The 26,024-nt window shown below is 42.1% G+C and overlaps 1 protein-coding gene across 1 annotated transcript in view; it reads right to left on the minus strand.

The window, feature by feature from the left end:
• Window positions 1-1,298: 1,298 nt before the first annotated feature.
• LOC120715658 overlaps window positions 1,299-26,024 on the minus strand; it is a 61,135-nt gene continuing 36,409 nt past the window's right edge. The window contains exons 4-9 of the mRNA XM_040002745.1: window positions 16,226-16,344; window positions 11,299-11,388; window positions 8,177-8,321; window positions 7,144-7,277; window positions 5,663-5,871; window positions 1,299-3,465 (exon numbers count right to left, since the gene is read on the minus strand). Coding sequence (XP_039858679.1) covers window positions 2,322-3,465; window positions 5,663-5,871; window positions 7,144-7,277; window positions 8,177-8,321; window positions 11,299-11,388; window positions 16,226-16,344 — 1,841 coding nt within the window. The 3' untranslated portion in view covers window positions 1,299-2,321. The remainder of the gene's footprint in view (window positions 3,466-5,662; window positions 5,872-7,143; window positions 7,278-8,176; window positions 8,322-11,298; window positions 11,389-16,225; window positions 16,345-26,024) is intronic.

The raw sequence follows: 26,024 nt of genomic DNA on the forward strand, positions 1-26,024 counted from the left end.
TAACTGAACAGCAGAATTTGTGTTTTGATGATCCTAGAAAGAGCTGGAAATCATGAAGTCTGGTAAAATGACCTCTCACTGTACATGATTTCACATTAGCTCTGTGATGATGTTGGTCTGATGAGTGTAGCTAGGATATTTAATGTTATTCTTGCAGTAACTAAAAAAAATGACCACCTGGAACAGATTTTTCATATAAAGAAAAGATTTTTTAATAGATAACTCCCATTTGCAAAAACACTTAGAAACATTGGAAGACACTGCACATATATGTATATATATATATATATATATGTATATGTGTATATGTGTAGATAATACACATATTAGATATGTATATACGTATATATATACACAATATTATAATATAACTATTACATATTATATATATATGATATATCATATCTATATATATATGTATATGTGTATATGTATATATGTGTGTATATATATACATATACACATATATATATACATACATATACACACATATATATATATACACACATATATATATATACACATATATATATATATATACGTATATACATACACACACTGTGTTCGCTACCTTGCAGCTACCTCCTCCATCAGATAAGTATGAGTCTTTTTTTTTACAATTATCAAAACAGATAGCGAGGAGGGGGGAAAGCCATATTTATTTACGTTAGTAGAACAGAAACAAAAAAGCCTTCAAAACTGTAATTTTTAAATTATTTGCGTCTTACAATAAATACAAATCCTCAAACATTTATTGAAATGAACACACACAAAGAGAGAGAGAGAGAAAAAGACAAATCCAAAACAGTGACACCATGTACAGTTGTGCGTGTCGACTCCAAAACCTTTCTGGATAGGCTGAACTTCAACTGAACTATTCCCAGTAGTGCAACTTAGCTTCACAAAACTGAGACTGACATTGATTTAATTTGGTGCTTTTTTAAAAAATTCACTAGTGCAAAAATACTGATGTGAACACAAGGTCCAATGTTTCGGGGCTGAAAGGACGACGTGAAAGGTGTCATAACCCGGAGGGGGGGTATATGAGCTGAAATGCAGAACTTGTCATGAACACTCACCTATGCTGTACAATATTACCTCCAAGAGAAGGTGCGACAGGAGTTTTATGATCTAAAATTATGACGTTTGAAAGATTTTAATTAAAATATTTTACTGTTTGATGATTAAAAAAAACAGCAGTTACATCATGATTTCAGTTAGTATCACTTTTGAATTACCAGCCTTCTTAAACTTTGATCTTGTGCACTCTGAATTTCATCTTCCCGTTATCCTTTTTCACAAAGAAGCCCAGCAGCCAGTGCAAAGCAGCACACTCACAAGGTACCAATCAATGCCTTGCTCATGGAGACTTCAGCAGGACACACGCCACAGGGCTTGTGTTGGAGGTTTGTTTCCCTGCTTGCTTCTATGTAATCTGGCTGATTGCAACATACAAAAAAAATATGCTTAAAGTTTAAAGCTTTGGCTCTACTGATAGTTTGACATGTTTTACACTATGCAGTATTAATTGGTCTCCAGTTTTCTGAACAGTTCTGCAGCAAGCAAGGATCAGTTTTTAAAACTTTCCAATGCTGCATCGAAAGCTACGCTTTTAGACGATTCAGAACACAAAACAAACGGGCATCCCGTGAAGGATCAAAGAAGATTTTTCATGCATTAAAATATCCTCGAATGAATGAACAAGTGTTTTACAGTGCTTTAAGTATTATCTTGTGGCACCAATTTAACTTTGCTCACCCTATTTGTTTTTTTAAACTGCCCTAGCAGTAATTTAAAAGCATGAAAACATGCAAAAATCACCTGTTTTTCTCATACTCACTCGTCATCTCCCTTGAGACCAGCGTAGGCGTAAGTCGTCCCCTGTGTGCAAGGTTAAAAAAACCAAAACATTTCTCGACAGCTAAATCTTTTTTTCTTCCACAAAAGTCAGGTGTCCACAACATATTAAAAAAAATAAAATAAAACTGTGTTTCAAAAGTCTTGTCGTCGCTAAATCTAAAAGTGCTTGGAACCAGCTACAAAGTTTAATCCTTACAAACAAACGAATCTATGCATAAACTGGATTCGTATTAACTTTGATTGTCACAACACTAGAACCTGAGCTTCTTCGTCAAACAGAAGAAGTATGTGACATCCTGGGAATCCCTTAAAAAATAATTCTTCTCTTATAATGCTGGTGTATGAAAACGATAAGACAAAGTACTTTAATGCACACTGATTTCTTTGCGTGTACAGAATATGTATGTGTGTGTGTGTTTGTGGAGAGGGTAAGTATCTGCAGATGTGTTGACGTGTCACTTTCACGGCATGTAAATATATGGACTGGACTTGTGGTGTCCTGTGCTCATCACGCATGGCATAACGTTCCTGGAGCCGGCCATTATGGACTGGTTCATGTCATGGCCGCTCTCAGGCCACGGCGGCGAGTCCATGGGCTCCCGCTTGATCGAATGGATCAGGCTGTGACCTTTGAACTCATAGGTGCCATGCTTGTTGTAGTCAGACTGCATGTAGGCCTTGTGTGGATCCTGTGAGTAGACGTGCGAGTCCATGAGGTTGACGGATTGGCTGCTGCATAGAGAGTCTGAGTGTGGGAATCTCTGAGGACTAAACTGACTGGAGTCATTGTTACTGCCCAGGTCTTTGTCGCACTTTAACAGGCGTGCGTTGGCGTTCCCGTTGTTCACTGCATAGTTCTGATAGTTACCGTTGTTGTACGGCGGGCTGATCCCAGTCTTCCCCCGCTGGCAGGGCGAAAACTGTGGATCGTAATAATCAGCTTCGGATTTCAGCTGCAGGCCAACGGTGTGGTCATATAGGCCGTTACCATAGCGACGGTCAACGGGCACTTGGTCGCGGCACGTCCAGGGTCGGCCGTACGCGTCGCAGCCGTTCTCCGAATCAGAGTCGTGCTCGATCTTTATGGGGGGCATCTCGGGCATCAGGTGACCGTCGAAGCATTCTCCGTAGCCATTCTCGCTCTTCACCAGGTCCACGCAGTAGGCGTCTGGGTCTGTGGGAATCTGGACGTTGCCGTACAGTTTGGAGACAAACACCTCACCACCTCTGCCGCTGTGACAGCTGGGCGAGAGACGGTACGGCTTCCCGTACTGGCCGGTCTTGTTCATGCGGTTAGAGGGGATGTAGCCGACGCCCTGGCCTGCCCTGACGGGTCCTGAGTTCTGTCGCGGAGGCCAGCCGCCACCCACGCCTGGGCTCAGACCTTTATGGGGACCCACGGAGGACTTGCAGTAGTTTAGGGGCTCCTCCTGGTTATAGTAACCGTCCGGGCGGAACTTGAGGTTGTCTTTGGAGAGTGGGGTCCACGGAGTGTGGTGACCTCGCTGGGTTGCACCAGGAGTGGGACAGGAGAGCCGGAGAGAATCTGCAGCATCACCCATTCCTCCATTGAAGGAGTGTCTCCGGAGGTGTTCTCCACGCTCACTGTGCAGGGGGAAAGAGTGGAAAGTGGAAAGAGAAGGAAAAAAATAGATCATTAGTCACAAAACAAAGACACAAAACTTACAAAGTTTTACTGTTTTTCAACAAAGTCCACGAAGAGCCATTCTCTACCCGTGTATCCATATGGCAACCACTGCATACTCAATGTTTTTGTTTCTTTTCTGCCGAATGACTCAAAGCATAAAAATTCTAAGTTTGGTTCAATTTAGTTCACGAGAGGATCTTTCCAAAAGTGACTCATCTTTTCCGGGATGTGTCTCATCTGAAAATTGAGAACAGAGTCAACATCCAGAACCCCAAAGATCAATGATGGCCCGGTCTCCTAGTTTATAGGCAGCACAATGCAATATATCTTCATGTTTACACAGTGCAGTAGCTGAACCCGAATGTGTTCAGTAACTGCATGAAAGTCTTTTCAAACTGTATTTTCTTATGATTTTAAGTTTGAAATTGATCTTGTTGAACGCTGAGTAAGCGATTGATCGAAAAAGATAAAAGAGCTCAATTATATTTATAACTATTACAGCATTCTGATTAATCAGCATTCATACGTTAAATGCCTTTTCCAGTTTTTCCCGTACTTGTTTGACTTGTTTCTGTGGCTTTCTTTGTGCCCCCCCCCACAAAAACAATAATCAAAATATGTTTTTTTCCCCTCTTCATCTTTTCAGTTTTTATATGGAAACCCAATTACAGTGCATGGCTACAGTGGTAATAACAGGGTTTAATTTGCGGTTCTGTGAGTGATTATTCAGGAATTCTAAAGGCAAATGTTTCTTTTTGTTTGTCTGCTTCCAAATACGTTTCTGCATTTTTCCTATCTTTCAAATATCTCTCAACCTGAGCACAGCACAGCTGAAGGTCTTTAATACAACCAAGCTGTGAGTGAGTATATTCTGTAGCATCATATGTGTAAAATGAGTCTTTTCTTAGCTCTTAGATTGTTCTAGCAGTAGCTACAATTTCACTATAACAGGCTCGCAAAGAAATTAACTAAGGGACATGTTTTCAGTGACATCTGCCGACTAGTGACACGAAATGACCAAAAAGAGAAGTATTGCTTTCTATTTTTTGTTATAATAGCCTGACGCAGTTTCACTGTGTTTCCTAGTTTTAAAAAAGTCTACATATACTCAGAATTTAGAGCAGAACCGGAGATCGTTGTGCAACAATAAAGTCAGCAGGCTTTCGGGAATCTGACTGTAAGTTTAATCCAAGTCATATTTACGTCTCTCTATATGGCAGCAGACCCAGGCGCTACATGTACTGTACATACTATACACTTAATTCTGAACCTTAACCCTAAGAATGGTTTAACCAATCCAATCTGCTGTCAAGTTAACCGGTTTATCATTACATTATTCACCATGTTGCCCTGGATGATGTGTGAAGGACGAAAGAAGCCTGAACAGCAGGAAGGGGGGGGGGGTGGGGGGGTGGAGGAGCTCTGCTTTACTGACTACATCCCAAGTCTTGGCCTCTCTGACTCCCTAAAGTTGTTAATGATGCATGAATCACAGAGGGCCTTATCCAAGCTGAGACGCGTATTTGTTCCTAATTGGCCACAGGTAAGGCGTCCAGCGCTTGTTTGGTTTGGTATCAGATCCTACTGGGTGAGGAGAGGGCTTATGTTTGTGTTGGTAACTGGGTCTCAGTGTAAATGCTTGTGTGTTCATAAAACTGTTGCTGGGCAATAAGTTGGTATCTGTGAAAAAAAGACAAACCTCAAAAAATCAATAAATGACACATGAGGGCTGGAGCAAATGGATTTTCTCACAGTAACTCCAAATAATTATGTTTCCTGTGCCCGTGCGATGTGGACCACAACCGAGGCAAGAGGTAATCTTAGGACATGTAAAGTGTATAATAACAAAATAAACACGTCATCCCTTATGAACTGTGAGCTGCTGTGACCTATGGACTCTCAAATGTTGACCTTTACTCAGAGCTCCCATAAAGCCAATCAGTGTCGTTCTCTAGAGGCTATAACGAGATGCCAAAATGCATCAAACCTCAGTGTTAAGACTGTTAAAACACTTCACCTTTAGTTACTACATAGTACCCCTATTAAAGCAATCAGTGTCCAAAACTGTGACACAGTGTCAATATGCATCATCTCTCCTAACTTAGTTAAAGCTGTAAAGATGCTGCTCATGTGTGAGAGTTTATTCCTTCTTACCCTTGCTCCAGTCCGGAGATGATTCCTCCTACTGCTCCTTTATTCTTTCCCCGCATTAACATGTTCTTCATTTTCATCTCCGTGATGGAGGGGAGCAGGAGGGGAACAGCTATGCAGAACAAAGCCAGCTGTGGGGCCACTGGAGCACCAGAGGCTGACTTCTTTTTCTGCCCATGGAGGAACTTCAACCGACCTTGGAACTGCATCGTCTGGAACAGAAGAAAGAAAGGACCCATCCAAAGGCCTTGATTAATATATAATACAATTACACAAACATCTAGGCTTTATTTTTCTGCCCTTTTACAAAGGCTTAAAGGTATCGACTATTATAGCGACCATTTTTATGACCAATCAGTGGCAAAGAGGTTTCATATTGTTGGCTAGGCTTCTGCTAGGTTTCTCCTCTTTTAATCTGAGTCACTGAACTGAACCTCTCTAGCATATCTGCACTGTTAGTGCCACTTTCAAACAAATAGTATCGGTTCCTATAAAGTCAGTTGTGCCGACACTCCATCCAATAAAGCTAAATTCTAGTATTTTATTCGTAAGCTTCTTGGCTCAAATCAGGATGCATCTGTGTCTGTGGCATGCACGCGTGTGGTCTAAACATTTAGCTAGCCAAGCTTGTTAATGTTAGCTAACTTAAACCTGGTAATCCTCCCCTCAAGTCCAGTTTAACCAAGTTTAATTAGATGTTGTGTGCAGTGTTCAACATCTTGATTAAACCTGTCAGCTAACTTTTATTAGCCAACACTGGTGGACATTTAATTTTTGGCTAACACTGTGAAGGAACTGACTGACTTTCCTGTCCATGAAATAAGGCTGCTACTGTGTCTGAAAACACTCGTAAGTGGTCCAAATGTTATGAAACCGAGACTTTCTTGCCAGATTATTTGTGAGCAGATTGAGCACTGTGCGTTACATTACAAATTGTTGTGTCCTAACTGTAATTATGTTGACTGATGAGGAAAGCCTCCAACCAGTATTTCCTCACTACTTGGCTACCAGCATCTACAGTATATGTAGAAAATTGCCATCTAAAATTTCAGTTGTGCGGCCAGCTTCAGTGCAACCAGAGAGGACTTGGTGACAGTAAACTTGACTGACCCTGATGAAACAGTCCAAACCCATATTCTCGTTGCTCTGTCATCAGGGCCTTCAGCTTTTCCACTGCTGGTCTCCAAACCACTCTAGTCACAGCCATGAGGGATGAACCACGCTCATTCTCTGCCACTGTGGCCATGCACCCAATTACCTTATAATTCTGTCAATACACCTATAAATAACTGCACATACTACAATTATATGTGAAGTCTTGCGGTACCAAGGGGTTATAACACTTTTTATAGCCCTGGGTCTTCTTCCAGTGAGTGGGCAACCCCTGCTCAGTTTTTATATTTTGCGTAAACTTTAATGAACTGAAAACTGAAGTAACGTTGTTGGGGTTTTTTTTGGGAGTTTGAGTTGGTTCAATTACTCACCAAGAATCCAGAGGTGCTGTCCAAAAGGCATCGGACTCTGGCTATGAAACATCTGTTGAGAAAGCAGGAGAGCTCGGGAGGGATTTCCCCTGCCTCTGGAGAATGGAACAGGCTGCTCACTACAAAGTCTTCACCTGTAATTTAGTAAAGAAATATGGAGACGGTATGAGTAATACAATTTGTACTGCAATTTGTGTAATAATACAGGAGAAAACAAGATACATATGTATAAATATGATGACTTTTTAAATGACAACAATATTTATAGTTAGCAAATGACTGGGACAGACTTCTTTTTTGTATTTTTATTACTTACCTGCTTTTATGAATAATACACTGCTGTTTAAAGCATTTACCTGTCAGCACTGTATCAATTTTAATTAATGAATCATTAAAACTGTTAATAACGAGTGTAATGTGAGACAGACACCCTTAAGATCAGGCTTAAAACTTTCCTTTTTTGATAAAGCATATAGTTAGGGCTGGATCAGGTGACTCCGACTCCTCCCTCGGTTACGCTGCAATAGGCTCCTGGTGAGCTTCCCATGATGCACTGAGTGTTTCTTCTTCAGTCCCCTTTCTCACTAACTATGTGTTTATATGCCTCACTGCATTTAGTTATTAGTTATTATTAACATCTGGCTTACTTCCACAGCTCGTCTTTGACCTGTCTTTCTCCCCTCACCCCTAACCGGTCGCGGCAGATGGCCGACACTCCCTGAGCTTGTTTCTGCTGGAGGTTTCTTCCTGTTGAAAGGGAGTTTTTCCTTCCCACTTTTGCCACGGGGGGTCGTCTACTGATTGTTGGGGTTTTCCCTCTATATTTGTAGGGTCATTGCCTCAATTTGGCACTATATCAATAAATTTGAACTGAATTGAATTGAGATTGATAGAATAGACGGTTCCTCTCATCAACATCATACAGATCCAGGAATAGAAATCTCAGCAGCTGACCTCATCACCTCAAACCTATTGCATTGTTCGATAATAAGTTTTACATGTTCCCATACTAAATTCATAGTGAGCTACCCACCAGTTCCTGCAGCTAGCTGGTTATCCTGGTGTGCCACCGTCCCTTGGTGCTGTGGAGGACACATGGCCCAGTGGAGCTGGCGTCTGAATTCCTGACGGTCGTCTATGTGGATGTAGTCAAACACATTCTGGTGCATCACGTCAGTCTGTGGGGAGGAGATTCGGATTGGTTTGGTTAATCAGTTTTAATTTTTAGTTTTACATCCGGTTTATGACTTTGGACGACCGAGTTTTGCTTCCATTCTTGTAGCTGACAGCTGTTCGCCGCTCTCAGGGCTAATTCTGCCCCACCATTCCTGGGGAGGTCAACGCTATACATACAAAGTCGATGAAAGTCAGACAACCAGAGCACTCGCACAGTTACATACACATGCACAAAGGCAGGAGAATTGCCCCAGTACAGTAACAGTCTTAAGGGCAGCTGCGGGGCCAGTGAGGGCAGCTGTGTTTGTCAAACATCGCGTGACACCAGCTCCCGAACGGCAGTCCAGCCCAGCTTTCTCTCCACATCCACACAAACACACAGTAAGTAGGGTTCCAGCCCGCTCTCGTCATTCCTCCCTCTCTTTTCCAGCAATAGCTGTGTTTTCTGTCATTCCATGACAGATTCCTCACTAAAATGTTCAACCTTCTCCTCTTCCCTCTCCCCCTCCTCCCTGCCCTCGCTCCATAATTTCCACACTGGTGGCACGCGAGGCTTTTTGATCGCCTGCCTCTGCAAACACAATCTGTTCCCACTGTCTTCGGCGAGCGCTTCGTCCTGTGGTTGGGTTCCCTACCGGCAGTCAGGCAGACAGAAGGATCGAGTGACTATTGTTTATGTTTCTTGTAAAAAAACTCAGAGAGGAAAAGAAGAGGGGGAGGAAAAAGAGAATAAGTGATATTTTCAGTGACCTTCAAAGGCTAACTGCCCCTGTAACAAATTGGATCAAAGGCCAGTGGAGGTTTTCTGCTCTTCTGTGGCGCTTTCTTGTGGTGCTACTTAGCAAAGCCATGTCTTTTCTTCTTTATTTCCTGTGGTATATTATGGATAAGTGTCTTTCTGAATACAGCTGTGGGCTCAAAATTATGTTACATGCTGTCAAAGCCTGAGAGGCAAAGCATGTGGCTTAAAAACAACTAACAGCTCCTTTGCAAGAGCTGAACATGTGGGAAAGTATAAAAGAATGTTTTCATGACAGTCTGAAAATACAACACGCGGATCTGTGAGTATTTAAAAAGCCATATTTTTAATGTAGAAAAATGCAGAAAAGCTGTCAACTACCCGTTCACTCCTATTCATCTTCTCTGTGCTCAAAGTCACCTGCATTTTGCTTTTCACTTCTAAATATGGCCATCACTGACTACAAAGAACACCTGATTTGAATTCTGAGCTCAACCTTGAGCTAATGCTGATGATACATTAGTTTATCACACCAAATTCTTTGCATGCTGCAGTGCTATGGCTCACAGCCAAACCTTTTGCGTGGTAATTCCTTTTCTTTTTCTTTCTTTAAAATAACTGTTTTGCATGTACGCAATTTAACGTACTGCGGTGGCTTGATTCGCTTGATCCGCTGCCAAGTGTCTTACATACAGTCACTGCCGAGATCTGAGCACACAAAGGGCCAGTTGTGATTCTACTAGTGTGAGCTGGTAAATTTACATCTCTTTAATATTTAATCAGCAGCTAACATGTCGCAAAATGGTCCCGGTCCTTCCTAACATGGATACGATTTTTGCTAATTCTTCGAGCACCTGTTGCATATTGAATGAATGTTCATTTTTTTTGTTTTTAACTGTGCTGGTCACATGTGTTTATGAAAGGCAACAACTGGATGGCAGCAACTCGACTCAACGCTGGGATGGTTTGCTGTGAAATTCAGCCAAGGCCATATTCAGGTTCTGTGCAATCATCAGCTCAAAACGGATTTTTTTTGTCCATTACTTTGGTTTGATTCCTGCAAAATTATTGACATTAACTTTTCGCTCGGGTCTTTTGCTGATCACGTGACAATGAAGCTGGCACAAAGTGAAACCTTAGCTAGCAAAATCTGATCATTTGAGTGGAAATTTATGGGAACAAAAAGCAGACGTTACAAATTAAAAAGCGTTGACTGAGCTGCTAAGACACACGTGCATACGCAAATGCCCCTTGGAGTTTTAATTTCCTTTGGCTGGTGGTTCCGTGCCAATCTGTAGACACACACACACCTATGCACATACTGTGGCAGGGCGTCTCAGACCACTTTGGGTTTCATGTCAATTTCATGGCTGCCCCTGTCTGCTTGTAAGCCAAGTGGGAGCGCTGCAGAAGAATGTCTATCGTGATGTGTGTGTATGTGTGTGTGAGAAAGAGAAGGCATGAGGGCAACAGGAGGAATTTTAACAGTGAAAAGCACTTTATTTATGGCTTTGAAGGAGAGCGATGATTTCAGCATCGAGGGACAGGCGAGCCCATGTTGACTTCATTCATAATTAATGACTGGCTGGGTATAGCCACTGGAAAGGAAAAGAGTTAAACCGTCGGTGACTTATCAGTGCCCGCACACACATAACAGACGCCCGCAGAGTGTATCTCAGGGTGAAACAGAGGTCTTCACCCTTCTGTGGTCCCCTTAGGTGTAACCTTGTGGGTTTACTTTGCCCTCTGAAAGAGTTATCAGGCAGCAGGAAGTCAGAATTAAAAGAAAGGCAGTTTACTCCGGATCCTAAACTGGATGGGATGGCAACAGAAGAATGGAGCGTACTAAAAACGGCAATTGTGACCTTGTTGAATAATGACAGCAATGAGGTCCTATGAGATTTGCAGATTCGTAACCTTAAGAGGGTTTGTGTGCTAAAACACTTTTATGGATGCTACCATCACAGATTACGAGGCCATGTGACCAGCTGAAGTACAAAAAAAGGCAACCCATACCTCATTTTTATATTTCGTATATTCTGGCTCAAAGAGCACATTTCCTACTGATCTGTTGGAGTTTTGGGACACTGATTCCCCCATCTACAGAACAGTCAAGGCTTATCAGCTTATCTATGGATAATCATATGTACAGCGTCCATTTCGTTTATACATATTAAACATAGATTATACAATGTTTTCACTGTATTCGTGTGAAAACACAAGGGAGAAGTTCAACTCACCTGATGAAATCCCAGATAGTCCACAATGGTCGAGGAAGCGTAAAAAACCATCCCGTCACTGCTCACCACCAAGGCAAAGCCTGTCAGAGACTACACACACACACACAAACACACACAGAAAGAGAGTCAGGGCAGCTCGTGCAGCAAATAAACTCAAATGCAACAAACACACACATGACTTCTCTATTCTGTCTGTGAAAAGCGTAATACAGGTGTAAGAATATAGATGCAATATAGTCAGATGTTCTAATTTGTGACTTAACCGTGGTTGAAGTTATTACTACGCCCTTAAAAAAAAGAATTTGGTGCTTGTAAAACCTTTAAAAATGTAACATTCAACTTCTTTCCATAATTCTCAGAACAGCAGAAAAACTGTAAAAATGGAACAAAAGATAGAAAATTACAACACAAGTGAGGGAATGAAAGACAGATGGTTGTGTTACAGAGCGAGCCAAATAAAACTTAGTGATTTATAATGCAAAATATTGCTTGTGAAAGATTTTTTTTCCTCATATTCTCTGGTTAAAACTGTATTTTTTAAAGCAGTTAGCTCGCAGATGACTTACGCGCCTATTTGCGCTCCTTTAAAGTTACGCTTTTCATAAGCTTGAAACTCTGATAATTAAGTCTGTTTGACTGGTATAGCTGCTTTGATTTGTCGTAGCAAACACACTGATTAAAAGCAGAGAAACTCCAGACACAAGCACACTTCTTCCCACTTTCCCTCTTTGCTCACACACCCATCCACACAAAGCTAGGGAGGGGGGGATAACGTGTTTGGCCAGCGGAGGATACAGAGAAAGAAAATGTTGAATAAATACACAAATGGTATCTGTTAAATGAGGAGAGACGGACAGATGGAGAGGAAAAGAAAGAGTGCGAGAGATATATTTAAAAAAGGCAGCACATGAAGGAGAAAAGCACAGGAAGGAGACGGGAAAGAGGCCTTCCAGTGTGCAGTGTGCGCACAGCTGTGATAGCGTGACAACTGCAAGGCTACTTGACTTGCGTGACTGCTGCTGCCAGAGTCTGTCACCTCTATTTTACTGCGAGACTATGCAGGTCTTTCCTGGTGTGTGTGTGTTTCTGTGTGTTTCTGTGTACTTTATAAGGTAGAAAGCCCAGCTGCCCCTCACTTCACCCCAGTGCCCACTCCTTCCACGTCTCTCTCTGTCACTTACACCCAGCAGTGATCTGATTGCCTTAGCGAGAGGCGAATGCTCACTGTACGCGCCCTGTCCTTACCTGTCCCATAAACTCCTCTCTGTGACCTCTCTGTGAGCAGAGCAATTTGTAGCCCTAAAACCTATCGGCGTAGAAGCCAAGCTGCAGCAAAGCAAAGCCTCTGAGACAAAAATATTGAGACACTGACATGATGACATCTGAAAACAGTATATGAAAGCATGACGGCAGCAGTGGAGACTGGAAGATGGGTCAAGTCCTCTGTGGCATAGATGCAGATGATGTTTGACAAGTTTAACTGGCACATGTTCAAATGTCGGGGGGTACACACAAACACACAAACACACATAGATGCACAACTTATTCCAGCATTCAAAACAGATGCAGATTAGTTGGACATAAAGCACACTGATATAGCATCTTTCCTCTGATACTGGTCCTCACTCAGCATTTACTGTGCAACATTTGTACAAATTAAAGGTCTTTGTTACTCAGACCAGCATTTTTGGAGCCCTCTGGAGGGTAGCGATCAATCAACATTAGTGGATTAATATTTAATGTAGCTATGTAATGTATTTAGTACTTCAATAAACATCTGGGAACAACATGTCAGTGCCAGATGTGATATATTTATGTCTAAATCCAACACCGCCAACGCAGTGTCGCGGCAGTTCATCAGATAGTCACAACATCTAATGTACTTATTCGGGTTTCTGGACATAATTACCCACCCTTATCTTCGTATCCCTGAAGACATTTTTTCACCTGTCTGGCCTCAGATGTCCTGATTCATGTCCGTGTACACAAAGTGAATATTTTCCGCTATTTGAAAGGGTGTCACAGACGGGGTTGGCGTTGGAGTGATCATTTGACCTCAGTTTGAGTCATGGAGTGACATTATTTATATTATAGAAAATGCTTAGCAGCACGTTAATATGAAACAATATTTTATTGATTATCATTAAAAACGACTTGTTGAGGGTGAGGATATAAAAACGAGTTGGTTACGTTTAGGCTGTAAAGCTGCGGTTAGGTTTAAAAAAAGATCCTGTTCTGGGTTAAAATACAACAGCTGAAAGCTCTCATTTCTTAGCAATAATAGTTTCAATGTCACGCTGACTGTCACAGAAAAATATGGCAATGCATGACCATGAACTTGAACAAACAGATTGCTTTTTCACGACTATTTCACATGTAGCTATAAAGGTCTCAAGCATGGATCACTTGAAGGTCTTTGGATCATGTGTCCAAAAACTCATGAAAACATCCTAAGCATGCTGGAAAGCTAGGTTGACTTTATGAGGTCGTACAAGGCCATAAAAAGGTCGACATTTACATGTAAGGTTCATTTAGATTTATTTAGCCCATTCACCTTTCCCCACTCCTCTTCCAAGTCAGTGAAATGCCAGTAAATTTCTGCAACCCAAATTCTTTACAAAAGGACTTTGACATTTTTATTCTTCTGGAACAAATAGGCCCCAGACCTGTGACCTGAAAGAGTATGCACAAGCAAAAAGTGTATTTATTACAGATAAATACAATGCATTTGTTTTTTACATGTGCAAAACTTCAAGAGAACATCCGTCATTTATGCTGGAATAGAGCAGCTTATTTACTACATTTCCAGTTAAAGAGCTGGAAGGAACATCAGAACTCTATTACTCAAAATAACAATTAGTCTTTGGTTTTATATAAATAAAACCAAACACTTTATATGAATCAGCTAAATACATCTAAACACTGCCTGTTCTTCCGTTGTTGTAAACAGGCAACAAAAAAAGTTCCAGAAACAGAAATACTGTTATGATATTGGCTGCACTGCTGCATGCTGTTTTTGTGTGTTTCTCCATTCACATTCCCCTCAGTTCCTTGCATACTAAAGCCTTTAGGTAATGGAAACAGGCACCTGCTGCTGGCCTGCTCCACCACATATCTGCAACCGCAACGCCCCCAGCTCTCATAACTGGCCCTGGGAGACTAAAAGCTTTGACTTACAAATCTTAAGAGGCCCTTTGCACGCAGAGCCCAAAATAAAATATATGTTCGCTGGACTTGGAAGCAGCAGGGGAGCTGTAGGGCGATTGGGGCGGGAGAAGGATGTTGGTGGCGGGCATGGCGTTATTGCCTTGTATCAATGTTTCAAAGGAGTTTCTTTAGTTTTCCTGCTGTCTTGTGTCGACAGTGAGAAATGAGCGGAGGTCGCAGCAACCGTGGTGATACACGCAATAGGGTTGCAGTAATATAGGATCGTGTTGTATTGACTGATAGTTAGAAAACTTTTGATAAGCCACTCAAACCAGAGTCACACATGCCAAACATTTTTCATTAAAAGACTAAAAGAAGTGGTCTGTCCATCAGTCCACTGCGTTACTTCTGACTGAAATGTGTTAAAATGATATAAAGAGTTGCCTTTTAATGCGGGAAATGTAAAATATTAAAGACTTTGTTAGTATCTTTGCTTCCCCTTTGAACCTCTTTTGAGTCTAAACAGCCATTACAACACATTTTCGTCTATTAGCCTTGGTAAGTGTTGATAATTAAATATGAAAAAAAAAAACATGGATGGAAATATGTTTAAATGTCCAAAAACACTGCTGCGGCACAACACGGCACAACATCGTCATCATGTGAATTCAATTTATGCAATAAATCCTGCAACTTCCAGCACATTCGATCTGCATCAATCTCCAAAGAATTGCTTTCAGACATTTGCAAACACAGTTCATATGCAAACAGATAAAACATGTACAAACAGATATGCGTACAGACAAAGACATGCAATCTCCCCCAGACACACGCACACTCAAATATCCGTCTCTTCCCTCTCTTGGGATCTCGTCACCATAAGTAATGTGCAGTTTGCTATGAGGCCCCGCTGCAGGTTGAGTCACGCAACAGGAGGCAGCACATCACTACGGTCAATCTAACCTTTTGTTTCCTGTCCTACTGAGAAGCCTGACATGTTAACAGAAGCATCAGTGGATCGCTTCTGCACTCCGAATGAAGATCCGTGTAGTTTTTGTGCGATAATCTCTGTCATAATTTACTGCTTGACCGAGAGCCATGGGAATATTGCGTGGAGGCAATGACGACCTAATGCCCGAGCAATTCCCATGTAGCGTATGGCTACGTGCGTTTAAACGAGTCACACAAACGGCTTGTCACATGCTGTTTGTTACTCCACGCGAAATAAATGCCCTCGTAAAACGTGCTGTTAAAAACCTGATTAAAGGTCTCGGGTCAAGTGAGTGCTGAACAGACCTCCTATGTTCTCTGATAAATGTCGACAGGCTTGACGCCTTCTCGCTCTCTACTTCTCGCTTTCTCGTGCTTTCGGCCGGAGGTCCGACCACACACAGAAGCACACTTCCCTTGGATGCTCAAGCCGCCAACATGTGAGAGTCCCCACCTAATTCATCAGCTCTGACACTCCTGTCTCACCCATATGTGAGACAGCACAGCCCTGCAAAGAAGGCAGGACCAAAGGGCAAAGGGCGCGCACACACACACACATGCAAACAAAATCCCCCCGTGTCCCAAATTCCCAATCACTAATTCAGAAGCAAATGTATGCAAACCAGAACATGGCAGGAAAGTAAGTGCCAACCAAAGGGTAAAATATGGCACATAGTGTGGTAACAGTTGATATTAATACAACTGCTTTGGTGCTGTATTTACAGATGTAGCATGTTAAATGTTCCACATGATCGCCACACATACAGACAACACCCATGTGGTTTCTTACTTCCAGGAGGAGGCTGCTTTCATTCACGCCTGTGCCCAGTGGAAGGCTCTCTTTCCTGGGTTCAGGGTTAGAGGATGCTGTGCTCATGATGTGCTTCCTGCTGGTCTTGTCTTGGCTCGCTGTAAAAAAAAAAAAGAAAATAGGTAAACAGGTTGGCACGAAGGACTCGCTTTTGTTTAACACAATAATCCAAAAGCCACCGGTCGGTTTGAGAATGTTAAAAATGAGAACAGAAGAGGTGGAAAGAACATCCCCAAACAAAACGAGAAGATCACACACGCTGGATACAGCACTGATTTAAATGTATCCTTATAGGGTTATGCGCTCATATGTGCTGTTGAAGGTCTGAATTCTTAACCTAATTCAATGCACATTCAGAATACAGAGCATATAACAAGGCCTGTGTCAAAACAGGAAACAGTTGACTTTAATAACAATAATAATTCTGTTTTCTCTGATATGGCAGCAAGAGAACACGACCGGCACTCAGACATGTGGCCGACACATTAACTGTATCGGTCTCCCTTTCTTAGGCGCTGCACTAATGCCAGGTATTACTCTGCGTGGTTGGCTGGTCTAACAAGACAAAACACTGGAAGATTTCATGACTTTAGAGGATTTCTTACACACGATACAGCCACATGCACATGCAAATCTCACTGGGCTACAGAAAGCCAGGCCAAAAAAAATTGAATGCTTTAGCGACATTTGAATGGGAAGTGGTTAACCAGACATAGAGCATTCACTTGTGGATGCTCATGCTCTCTGCTTTTACTGAACTGTGCAACAGGTTCTCAGTCAACAATAATAAATACACTCAGCTGCTAAAATAAGAACATCTTGTCTAAGCAACCCCCTGAATAAAGCATCATAGTTTTTTTTAAGTTGACTTACGCAGTTGCAGTTGTGCAGTTTTATACATTAAAGCTGATTTGTACTACATCACGAGAATAACACAATTACATTTTGTACTATTTCACATGTTATAACATAGAGGCACAATATGACAAAGTTCTTTGTGCACGAAAGTGTCGTTGACGAATAAGTAAAAGCCTTCTGGTTCCAGTGACTAACTAAGCCTGACCTCTGGCCTCTCTGTGGATCACAAAGAGGGCTCCTACAGGCCGACAATGTAATGAGCGGCCATTCAAATCTCTCGCTACACTGTCTCGTAACTAAGCACAGTTTTAACCTGGGTCTTCAAAGGTGAAATATGCCACCTGCATGCTTAAGCCCATGCAATTAGCTTACATGACTGTGGCATGTCGATTCGTCACATGTGCACACGTGGTGACGTATGCATTGCGTGTCGAAGGCATGTTTGCGTGTTTCTCTCACAGGCGTGCTGTCAGGGAGCATGCAGCTCACTCCGAGTGACCGGCCCTTCACTCCATCATTCATTGTAGCAGGCACGGATTAGTCACGCCACATGCACACACACACACGCACACACACACTCCTCGTGCCTATGGTACGACAACTTTTCTCTGTGCCCCTGGTACACTGCGCAGAAAAACCTTGCCACATGCACACACACACACACACACACTGAGAGCATATAAATCTATACATCTACTGATGCTTCATATAGCTCCCACCTCCACTGAGTAACCTCATTACAGCTTCCATCCTCCCCCCTCCACCCCATTCGCACTCCTTCAACTGCCCTCCTCCTCTCTCCACCCCGCCTTTGTTTCAGTCCATCGACGACTGATTTCACTGATTTTGTTGGAACAGTTGGCGTTCTCTTGAATCCACACTGAAGCTTGCAAACCCTTTTTTTCTGCGCCCGTACAGTTTGTCAGGATGAATTTCTTTCACGTGCAAAAATTCATTCCCCCAGTTGGAAAAGTAGGTTTATTCAAGCTGTACGAGGAAATAAATGCCCTAACGTGTGCAAGCGCAAGAGCTTTGACAGACAGCTACATTTTAAAAAAGCCAGTAATAATGTTAAGTATTTTGTCATCACCTCTGCAGGTGCAAATGCATGCAAACAAACAGACTCAGTCACAGACACGCGAACACACACAAAACCCATTCTGTCCAATCACCGCAACATCATCCAACCAGTGGGAACCAGGGAAATGAATCTAATAACCGTCTTTATTTTCCTCCTTCAACGCCTGGTGCATTTTTTTGTTTTCTCTCTTACGGCAGCTTTTTGGAGAGGATGCAGCGTCAGGAAAGACAAACATACGGGATGATTAATTATCGGCACCGGCACTTCCTCTGCCAACAATACGGGCTTTATTCATCGCCGGTCATGTCTTCGGGTTTGCTTTTCTTTGCCTCTATTTTCTCCCTCTCTGGTCGAAAAAGGAAAACAGAGTAGGTAATGGTGAGGCGTTTATGTGCTCCGCGTGAGGACAGGGTGTTAAGTAAAAAGTGACAAGTAGCGGGATGTAGATGGTGCCAAAGGGTGAGGCTGAAAGTGTTTAGCTCCTTTTTAGTCAGCACTGTCTGTCTTTCCACTTTCACTGAGAATCTCAGGACCACCCGCCAAACACCGAGCATAACACAGCATGACTTCATTTTCACAGTCTAAGGCACAATTGTCTCAGCACTTCAATCACCAAACAGAACTTCTGGGATGACTGACGAGAGGAGCTTATAGTGATATTAGATGCGTTGATTTGTCGTAATAAAATAACATTATAATTCAGAGGGAGCCAAAGGACTTTCACAAAACTTTGAACAACCTGCTGGATGCCGCCTGTAAGCAGAGCAGAGCCCTGTGTGGAGCAGGTATTAACTTAAACGGCCTCTAGGGGGTGAGGTGAGGTTTGGCACTGTAGCAGACGGATGTGTAGAGCACAGGCTCGGTTTGTTTGTCTGTTTTCAACTGCTTCTCCTCTAAAGCCACTTCCTCCTGTAACACCACCAAGAACACCTTAAAAAAACAAAACAAAAGAAAAAAAGAAAGAACAAAAAGAAAGAGAAAACAGAAAAGAGATAAAAGAAGAGGCTGCATCCAATAAGAAGAAAAGACAGGGAGAGACAGTTGTTTCAGCAGAGGGGTGTAACGTTTCTGAGGGCTTGACATGCTTTTTTTTTTAAATAATGGGGATAAAAGACAAAAAAAAAATAGATACAAATTGATGCCAAATGCTGAATCAAAGATGTCACGACATTATTCTTAAAATTAATGCTGCAGAAGAGTTTTTATGACTATGCAAATTTATGAATTGCTTCAAGTCATGCACAAGGGTTGGTCTACTTTTAACATCATGTTCCTAAACAGAGCAATGCGCAGTGAGGAGCGAGTAAGTGTTTTTACACGGCTCATAGACACGAAACCAGCAGGCATCCTGCTCCAAGCTGAGTCAATAAGGTGGTTATAGCTGCTGTTTCTGTAGTTTTTCACTATGTTACATTTAAAGTAAATGTTAGTAGAAGTTGGTCCAATCAATTTTAGCGTTACGTTAAAACTGTTGTAGGTAACAATATACACAACTGTTAAAATTAGCTTGACTAACTATCTACAGCAGATGAACAGTATCTGAGAGTCTATAAAAATCCAGCAAAGATCTGACACAAGACGTAAGATGTGTATCTGGCCCTTCAACCGGTTACTGAAGCCTCATTAAAAAGGGTTTCAGTGGAGGGGCGGATGTCAAGAAGCCATTCTTAATGACAGAAAACAGGGAGAATACACAATAGCTGGACTGAACACCAGTAGCAACAGATCTGATGGGAGTGATGAATTCGTGGTTTAAATCTCTGTTTCAAACTGTCATCAATATATACGCAGGAAGTCGGGAGAGATGTACAACAGTGAGTTTTTTCAGCCATCTGCAAAGCACGGCAGAGGTGCTGTCATGATTTGGGCCTGCATTTCAGCCACAGGTGTTTGAGATCTTTTGAGACCACTGTGCCACGCCATCTGGAGAGCATGTGATCTGCAACAGTTTCATTTTTCAGTATGACAATGATCCGAAACACACCATCAATGCAGCAAAAGCATACCAGGATAGAAAAACACACAGTGAAACACTATCACGCACAAGGCCTCCCAAAAGCCTGGAGCTCAACATTATTGAAGCAGTGTGGGATCATCTTGATAGAGAACAGAACAAAAAGCAGTCAAGGTCCAAAGAAGAAGAAGCCTGGAGAACTATTCCTGAAGACTACTTTACATTAAAAAAAATTACAAGAAAGCTAAGAGGGTTCAGATTGTGTTGAAGAATAAATGTGGTCGTACCAAATATTGACTTTATAGCCAGTATTTTTGCACATTTCACAAAATCACTGCACCTAGCAAAGTATTAAACGAGAGATACTAAAAATATTTATTCATTATTTATAATGAATGAAAAAAAGAAAACCAAGAAACCCCCAGCAAACATCACTGAAAGGTAATTTCAGATTAACATCTCATCTATCAGATAAAATCTCATTTCTGGTGAATGGCAGGGACACCTACACCCATTCATCTCTGTGCGCCCCTCATTGGAGTAGCAGGGGTGCCATCTTTTGGCAGCTGATCCACGGCTGTGCCAAGAAGAGCTCCAGACATGAACATGGGAGCGCAGTACAGCACAGCAGTTCTTCCCCTCCCACAAGGCTTGCGTGAGTAGAGAAAACTATGTGTGTGTGTGTTTTCATATGTGTGTGTGGAGGCTGGGTTGGCTCACTGCCACCTCCTTTGCCTATTCCCGCCCCCTTCCCTTAGCACTCTTCTCTCTCTCTCTCTCTCTCTCTCTCACTGCCGGCACAGGAAATCCACAGCAGAGAGAGCAATACTAACAGAGAGAGAGGCAGCGCGAGAGAGAGAGAGAGAGAGGAGCTGGCTGATCAAGGGCTGGTTGTCACGCGAGCGAGCCGTCTGTCAATCTCCCCCCCCTTCCTCCTGACAGACTGCTGGCGGACAGCCAAGGCCTTGCGTGCAAGCCGACGAGCCACATTAGCCCATAAAGAATTTCATAATAGCAACAGCTGTTAAATATTGATGACTGCTGGCAAGCGCTCAATGGCGCTCTGCAAAAAGGTTAAGCCTCCTCTGTAATGGAAGCTAATACTTCATTATGCCAGAGATCAAATGTCCGGATCTCGCCTCGTCCAAATTTGAACTTTTTTCTTCTTCTTGTTTTTGCAATAAAAAAAAAAAACACAAAAAAGGATTTACAGCTAGAAACGTTTTGGGGCATTTCCCTGCTGTTCTAAAGACAAACAGAAGCAGACTTTTCCACTGCTTTTAACTCCAGCAGATGAGGAAACATACAGCACACTGACTCAATCATCCCACGTAACAATATTAACTTTAAATATGAGCTTCGTAAGCTCACCGATATTGTTTTAGATGAATGTTTTGGTTCCCCTGTGACCTGCTATGTAAGATTACATTTAAATGGATGGAGAGATTTAGAGCGACTTTCTTTGTCTGCTAACAAAACAACAACTACAAACAGCACTTTTGTTGGAGGCAGCACAGGACTCAGAAATATTTACCTTTCAGAGGAGATTATAATGCGAGCGAGTAATTTTTATTTTCCTGGGGGAGCATGCACGTGTACTGTAGTTTGAGCAGCTAGGGGGAAGCCTATCTCTGAAGCAGGAAAAAAACAGAACCCTGATTCCTGAATAGAACATAAACAAAGGCCTTGGTTGTGCGCCTAGATACTGAAGCAGAAGGGAAGTGATATTATGACAGAGCAAATGGGATCACACAGAAGAGGACAAGATGTAAACTCAATTGTTTCCACTTCTCTGTTTTGGTTGGCAAGCAGTCGCCACACTCTACAGGAGTAATACGTCTCCACACATGAGCCTTTGGGCAAAACATACTTGCATGGTAACTTCTTCACTACCGCTACTGTATGTGGCTCTGTCTGCATGGTGCACCATAAAACTGGCGCCACGCACCTTTTCCTTGCAAACACACACACACACACTGGAGAACTATTATAGCGATCATAATTTGAAAGTCATCTAATTGCTTCTATAAATAGAGGACATGACTGATTGTGGCGCACATGCTTTATATGTGAGCACGATGTTTGTCTGCTGGGAAAATTGCTTTTCTGATGAATCCGCTGAAATGAGCGACGCACAAGCGTAGCCAGTGAAAGGGCTGTCTAAACACTCCTAAATTTGGCTCATCAAGCCCTAGGAAAATGAACCGCAACATCAGCTCAATGTGGTGCAATATTTATACAGACAATTAGAAAAGCTAACAGAATGCAAATGGACGCAGGCCCAAGGAGAATGTGCTTCGGCACGAAACGACGTGCTCTCTCTCCTCGCACGCACACGCGCACGCTGCATTCAGGCATGTGTCGCGTGAGATGAGCCAGTTATGCAGGAAAGCTTTTTATTTGACTGTACCCAAATGAATGCAACAGTGTGTCTTCTAATTGAAGACAACAAGACGCTGTAGTTTTCCTCCCGGGGCCGGCGATGTTCCACCAGCCAAACGTCGACCCTGGCCCTCGGTAAAGCTCCACGGGGTTGAACTCAGGATATAAACTCCCTCGTGAGTCACACAGTATATTCCAGCAATAAAACTGCCAAGAGGCAGAATGACAACATGTGTGTGAGCACTGCATGTACACAAACAAACACATACAGTACAAGTGGATTTAGGAGGGGAAACCTCACTATAAGGCGTATTGTCTTTTCCCTTCAGTTTGCTTCCTTTGCTTCCCTGTTTATGTCAAACCTCCGTGGACATGCACGGTCAAATCATGACATAATATATTTCCTTTCAGGCACCTCAGTGTCCAGACACAATTTAGCCTTGGTGACGCACTTCTTTGCAGAGTACTTTTTCTGCCTTTTTATTTTTACTTAGTTCGATTTCTGCCATACAGTCTGCTTTCCAGTTAGCCAACTGTAAAATGAAGTAACAAGAGTGAATACATTTCTAATGCATGCACTGAAATGAGTGCAACATCCCACATCTCAGATCTGCTGCACTACTGTAGGAGGCATCAGCTCTTGCACGCATATACAGTATGCGTTTTGCATGGATACCCTATAAATAGCTGTTCCTTGGATTCCTGTTTTGATGAGGATGGTTGTGGCCCGCTGCTCTCTCAAGGAGCTTGTGGTTAATAAAAGTTGCATTCAGGAACACCACCTGGCCACAATAAAGCACAGGCCTCCTATTTTTTATACTCGCACAATCTCCGTTTTCATGAGCAGTCTGAGATTCAAGAGCTTGAAGTTGCCATACAGTGTCCTTTAAACTCTAACGTTTATGTGCGAGCTGCTGTAAAGTCCAAATTGCTGACTTTACGTTTAACTGTGGGTAAATTTGTAATGAAAACTTATCCTCTTTTTCTAAACAAACAGAAAACTCAGCAAACAGACGTGCCACGAGGTGAATGTGTTGTTTTAAGAATACAGTGAAAAGGGAGAGATAATGAAGAGGAAGAGAAAGAAGAGATGAGGCCTTGGTGCAAAATCAAGCTTACAATGTATAAAGTAAGCAACTATAAAGTGTTTCTCACTCATTCATCCTTATTCTTACTGAAGAAAGAAATAATTGAGACAAACTTGGGGAATATTTCTTTGTCTTATATCCCTAAATTTTGGTTTCTCTGAATTCTGAATGAGAAGAGAGGAAGGCAAGAGGAAGACAGAAAGCAGATCAGAGGTAAGAGTCTGCAGCATCATGTGCGCTGCCACTTTAAATAAAATGGTGGTTTCTTGTTTGGTGTGCCAATTAATGTCATTCTTACTTAAAATGAGAGGGAGTGAAAGAACCACAACAAGCCCAAGATTATCACTCTGGTATTCTCCTCCTTGTTTAAGAGCCAAAAGCGCTCCTCACTTCAGTCTCCATAAACAGGGAGTTAAGCAGGTTTCTGGAAAAAGAACCACACCTTTTTAAAAACCTTGATTCCTTCAGTGATCCAATTAGATTTTATTTTTTTCATGTGTAAAACCTCTTCATAACGAAAGGGTAATCTGTTAAAAAGATTATGGTGCCGTTTCGGCCCATTGAGGCAAGTAATAATGGGCAGATGGTCCCTGAGGCTCAATCCATATGGGAGGGAAACTACACTAATGCCGCTGTAGCACGCAATGCTAAACAAATGCTAACCACTGACTTGTGGTGGGAAGACTGTTTCACAGCTTCAGAAAATACGTGTTGCTTAAATTTTACTGAAGGAGACGGTTGTTAGCAGGGAAGAGAGTGAGTTTGGTGAACGCAGAAAGTGGCTCAAAGCTGTACGTTTTAAAAAGTTCAAGATCAGACAATGGTAGCGCTGCCATAGCATGTAACGCTGCTAAATGTTAAAAAGAAGGGAGTGGAAAGAGAAGTACAAGAGGTCTCTACTCCTAAAGGGTTTTACCCTGGTAGGAATTTCTTGTTTAAGCTGGTGTCGTCCGAGTGGTTACCCTGCACCTAACGGAGTAGCACCAGTAGTTAGTTACAGTTACCAGCCACACCCAGTGCTCTTCCCCTAATGACTGTGCTTCAAGATGATCTGTTTGCTCATGGCGAGGACTAGAGAAATACCAGTCCTTTATTACAAAGCATCACTTTTCATACTCTTTTGCAAAAATCTACTCCCCACTGAGATCGCTTTTTACGCACATGACTCCAGTTGCACCACACTTTCTTCCGCTTTTTGAATATTCGTCTGAACGCAGTGACGCCGCTGACATCCTTTTTATAACATCACTGCTTTTCTTTCATTCATTGTTTTCACTCATTTTACTACGTCTGCTGTTTTGAAATATTGCATTTCATACAAGATTAGCATTAGCAACAATCACGTGTGTATACATTTCTGAACTCTTTATTTTATCTACCATCTGATGGCTGTGTGGTGTGCTGGCAGCATATCATCAATGTGTAATTAAATGGGTGTGAGATGGTTAATGAGCCAAGGGTTGAGGAGGATCAAGTGACCCATGATGGTGATCATCCTTAATGCATGAAAGCCATTAACCTGTCAATCACTAGATGCTACCACAGGTGTTACATGTCCGCTGTGCCAGTGTGATCAATCTGTGAAGCGGGTAATCAAGAGCAATGGCTCCATAAAGTATTTATTTTGGCATCGGTTCACTTTATCTTTACCACTCTATTATCGTAAAACTCTATCCAATAAAATTTAAATTGAAAGAAATATTTCAGACCATGTCATCCTTTGTAGTTTTAAAGAAAACAACATTTCAGCGAGTGAATGAAGCGGTTTTAACCTGATTTGACACTCGTTTGCATCACCCATTACCAACATTTTAACACTCATCTCCTTTTTTTTTGTTTTGTTTTCCTCACTAAAAATATCACAAACCCATTTGGCCAGTGACACTCTAACCCAACAGGAATCTGATTATCCAACACCTCATCCCATTAGGCTAGGGCGGCAAGAAAACACTGGGTGTTCATAGAAACACCCTTAAGACATTTTGACTGCTTTGACATAAAAAACCTCAAATTCACAATGAGGTTGACTGGAGTGGTAAGACAAAAGAAAATACTACAACTGTTTAAATTTGGCGTCTACCTCACTATTGTTAAGATAATAGTGGTGGACTCCAAATGAGGCAAAATGTTTCTACATGGCTGTTCTCCAATAAGACGATGGCAAGCATCTATTCATTTTAAACTGCCTCCACATGTAACAACTTGCTCTTTTAGAAAAGCTCAAGTGGCAAAATATCCCAAAGAGCCCTTTGGGATGACTTTTATAAAGCTTGTTTTGAGAGAATTTTTTGTGTCCACCATGTGAAGAATGAGCTTTTTTTTTATTATAGAAAACTGGGAAGTTGCTGTAGTTATAATCCTTCAGGGGAAGGGCAGGTGGAAATATGATAGCTGCTGTCACGTCTGGACATATCG

The sequence above is a fragment of the Simochromis diagramma genome, unplaced genomic scaffold, assembly GCF_900408965.1.
Source record: "Simochromis diagramma unplaced genomic scaffold, fSimDia1.1 OVJJ01000451.1, whole genome shotgun sequence".
NCBI lineage: Eukaryota > Metazoa > Chordata > Actinopteri > Cichliformes > Cichlidae > Simochromis > Simochromis diagramma.